Source organism: Octopus bimaculoides, chromosome 6 (assembly GCF_001194135.2).
Source record: "Octopus bimaculoides isolate UCB-OBI-ISO-001 chromosome 6, ASM119413v2, whole genome shotgun sequence".
NCBI lineage: Eukaryota > Metazoa > Mollusca > Cephalopoda > Octopoda > Octopodidae > Octopus > Octopus bimaculoides.
Window position 1 is genome coordinate 42,068,171 of NC_068986.1, and position 4,608 is coordinate 42,072,778.

The window sequence follows — 4,608 nt, forward strand, 5'->3', positions numbered from 1 at the left end:
AGAAAATGGAGATATAGCATTTAATAAAAGGTTATCTGCAAAAATCCAACATATTCTATTATAGCTTCTTCAATTAAGCCTAAAGATTAAAATGTACGCATATATATGCATATCTATTTATTTATACTCTCTCTCTCTCTCCCCCCCTCTCTCTCTCTCTCTCTCTATATATATATATATTTATATAAATATATTTAATGTAGACAACTGATATCTTGGAATCGTTTGGCAATGCAAAAACAATACTGAATTGGAATTCCAGCCGATTTGGGAAATTGACTGAAATATTCTTCGACGACGATGGAAAAGTCAAACGAGGTAGGAGAAGTAAATTTGAAATGTACTTTATCTTGATTATCTGTTAAAATGAAAACGAAAATGTATAACCTTTCCTTTTATCTTTAACTTATTTCATTGCTGGGACTGTAGCCATGATGGAGCACCGCTTTGAAATGTTTCATCGAACAAATAGACCACAGTATTTATATTTTAAGTGTTACATGTTCTATCAATTTCTTTTGTCGGAATTTGTAAACTACAGGCACATAAACAACTGGTGGTGAGGAATACATGAACAGAAAGACATACACAGGCACACACTCACACGCATACGACGGGACTCCACATGACATTCATCTATTAAGTTCACTCATAAAGTACAAGTCGACCCGGGGCTGTGGTGCAAAACACTTTCCCAAGGTGCCACTGAACCCAGAACCATGTATTTTCATTAATTGTAGATATATTTATATATATAGGCAAATCAAAATTAAAAACAAAAACAGGAAGAACAAGTATCAAAAGGACGTACACAGTGATTGTATTAGATTGACACTCAGAGAAAATTTAAGATGTTAAAAAGAGAGGGTGTGACGTTTCGAACATGGCTCTTCGTCACAAAAACGAAAGAGGAAAAAGTTCGGAGAGAAGGAAAATAATACTCCAAAAAAAAAAAAAAAAAAGGTACTCGTGTTATTACATAGCTGAAAAATAACAGACCGGTTTTTAATTTGATCATTCGGTATTTTCAAAGAATATCTTATCTTTGTAAGTAACAAGTAATATCTAAAGAAGCTTGTCAGTTTGTGTCATGGTCCTAGCGGACAAAATGGAAAAGGTGTTGCTCCGGAGGATGGCGAGTAAGATACACTGGAACACACACGCACACATACACACATATGTATATATATGAATGTGTGTATGTGTGCATGAGTGGATGTGTGTTTAGACGTTAAACCATCAGTTAAAACGGTTTTTGTTTTAGATATCAACATAGATCAACGAAAGAAATATTTGATTGAAATACATATTGGGTTCAACATGACCGTCTATAATCCCTGAATACGGTGTCTCCAATGAAGCTGCAATCCATAAACTGAAAACATCAAAAGAAAAATATGTAGAAAAAGTAAAAACGAAAATGCCATCTATGACATTTCTAAGACTATGCATAGCTTCTCTGCTGATCATTGAGTTTTTGGTGTTTTCTGTAAGTGGAAAACTAATTTGTTGATAGCAGTAAACTTTCTTGCAATGCACATTATAACTTCTCTTAAGCCAGTGCCTGCAAGGTGGAAGCTGTTTTAAAGTATTTTCACAAGTTTTCATACTTCCATACTTGTTTCAGACTTTTATTTAGCCCTTGCAGCATACATTCTGAGGAATATAAAATTCCTCTCAGTAGCTCCAATTTACTTTAGTGGTTGAATAAAATTTGGAATGTATATCATACACGATGCATGGACACAAGAGAAATAGGCCTTATGTATCACATATGGTACACAGGACAAACAAAGCGCTAAAACAGTTATTTGTATACTTATTTCACTTCTCAAACCTTTGTTGTTATTACTTCTCATTTTACCAATATTAAATTGTCTAAATTTTCTTATCATTTCTGTCACATCGCATCTTTTGTCAATTTATCAACTTCGAAATGTATGCTAATTAAAAAATTAAATTAATTTTGTTCCGTACCTGTCTCTGTATTGTAGCCGTCATTTGCGAGTATATGTTGGAAAAAAGTCGGCTGATTAAACAAAATCAGCATGAAAGTAATTTTCACATATTTTATGCCTTTTTGAAAGAAGATTTTTCGCAATACAAAATTACAAAACAAGCAGATTACAGGTAAGGAAAGTTTTTCCCTCCCGAATTTGAAACGCTTCTTTTGTGTTTTGGAAAATATTTAATCACTTTTTAGAGGAAACTTAGCAAAAAGCTCGAAGCTCACTCCTTACTACAAAAGACCACTACTCTACTCGAAGTGTCGTTGGTTCATATTTGCTTATCTTTGTTGTATAATACTACACTCAATAAATTAATTTTTATCGGATAAACTCTCTCATAATTTGACTGGGTACCACGAAAAGTGAAAACCTTTACTATAAAGAGCAGAACGCAAGTTTATTTAACATGCAATTGTAGATTTTATGATTTTCTGTGGACTGATGGAAGAATAGAAACGTTCATTCATATCTTCATATCTTACCCACATGACATAATTGTATACAGGCAATAAAGACAGATGAGTCGAAAATAGCGATATGATAATTAAATCTCTAGTCTTTATCCCTCTTCCTTAAGTCATTTATATGCAGAATTTCTATCGAAGCTGCCAGTACTTTAAATTACTCTATCTTGATACGCCATCCCATCCTTCAGTGTAAGCAGATTACATGTTCAGAACATTGTTTTCCAATCTATTTTTAATTGTTGGAACATGCGACATAGCAGTTTCTTTTGTAACAAGAGAAGATTTCAATTCCTTTGCTGTTTTTGTTTAATCCAAACTAAGCACTAGCGAGGTCGGCACAGATCGACCCGAATCGAAACGACTTACGGTCAAAAGAATTCGACGCTTCCTCATTAGCTCAATATTTTTTAAGTGTTTCAAAGTAGAAAAGGAATTCTAGTCGGCAAAATACTGTGCACGTCATAAATACTAGCAGAGCTATCTTTGGATTTCGTCCTTTAATGCTGACAAAATAAATGCCAACAACGTTCCGACTCAATCGAATACATACGCTTCGTCCGTCCCGTATGTCAGTTGACTTCGTAGAGCAACTCATGGAGAGTCTATGAAAACTTTCATTCTTCTAGAAAAAGCTGCCAACTCTCGCTCAGATCCCATCCTACTGTGTTGCATCATATAATCCTACATAAATCATGTCTGAGAAAAAGACATGGGATAGTCCCGGTTGTGATGCTTATGATCATTGGTTTAATTGAACAAAACTGACCTGAAAGTTAAACAATAGTATCAACAATTGTTTTTGTATTCGGGGAAGAGAAATCATTTTTTTTTCCAAGTCAACGTAAAAATTTCATTCGAGTGAAAGATGTTGAATTGGTAAAAAGAATAAGCGAATAGGATGTCATGCAACTCCACCTTACCTCTCCTATAAATTTGTACAATTTTATCTGCTTTATTCTATATATTTTAGTTCAAGTATTTGTTTGGATTGTTTGTCAAGGTTACAGTTTAGTTTACTAGAAAAGGAAAACTTTTCTCACTGCGAGTAGTCTAATGGAATCCTGCAGACTGCAGAATAATAAACTAACTTTATTTCTTTCTTACATTTGGACAATTATTTACACCCTACTTTGTCTTTAATTTCTCAACAGAATATTTTCATATCCTCATACACATGACCGACCAACGTCTTATAAGGACATCATCAAAATTTTAAAGGATTTGGATTTCAAGGAAGAGGTGAAAATATGTTTCGTTATTGCGTATGGTGTGCAAGATTCTTGATGTGAACTCGTGTGTTGAAACAAATTTTGTTGTATTTTGGGAGATACATCGCACCAATAATAAACACATGCACTGGCTCAATTTCACTCCTTTATTGTTAGTTAACTGATAAGCTATTTAACCAACCAACTAATCGATCGCTTGCTTAATCAGTTAGTTAAACAATCAGAAGAGGGGTGAGGGTGTGTCATTGATGAGATCAAGAATGGTGATGAAAGGACTTTGACAAACAACTGCTTGATTGTTTAACTAACTAATTAAGCAAGCGATCGATTAGTTGGTTTGTTAAATAACTAACCAATTCACTAACAATAAAGAAGTGAAATTGAACCAGTGCATGTATTTATTATTGACATAATGACCCTCCCATTATAATACACTATCATATATTTAGTTTGAGTTACAAACTATATTTAAAATCTTTAATATCCCGTATTGTTTACATGTAATATTTAGCCACCGAGATCGACTTTGTCTTGTATTCGTTCGAGGTCGATAAATGAAGTACCCGAGCTCTAGCTCTTTGCATTCTCCTGGCAGAATCGATCCTTGCGTTCTAAACATGGGCAACATCGGTGGCGTGAAGTGGGAAGCATCGTGTGCAACTGTCGATCCTCCCTAAAAACGACTTCGTTCAAACTTGCAATTGGGCCTCCTGGATTCTGGTGTTGCATCCATAGCATCTACCTTAAGGTAGTACTAGCTGTGAGAAACTCACAGGAATCCCTCCCACCAGATTTAAGCACAACCGACTTCTTCTTCTTCTTCTTCTTCTTCTTCTTCTTCTTCTTCTTCTTCTTCTTCTTCGAGTGAGAGAAAGAAGAGAGAGAGAGAGAGAGAGGGGGGGG

General features: G+C 34.7%; 1 protein-coding gene across 1 annotated transcript in view; it reads left to right on the top strand.

Moving 5' to 3' along the window:
* The window catches only part of LOC106874956 (unconventional myosin heavy chain 6), a 31,014-nt gene that overhangs the window by 5,138 nt on the left and 21,268 nt on the right, over window positions 1-4,608 (top strand). The window contains exons 4-5 of the mRNA XM_052968458.1: window positions 1,995-2,130; window positions 3,628-3,715. Coding sequence (XP_052824418.1) covers window positions 1,995-2,130; window positions 3,628-3,715 — 224 coding nt within the window. The remainder of the gene's footprint in view (window positions 1-1,994; window positions 2,131-3,627; window positions 3,716-4,608) is intronic.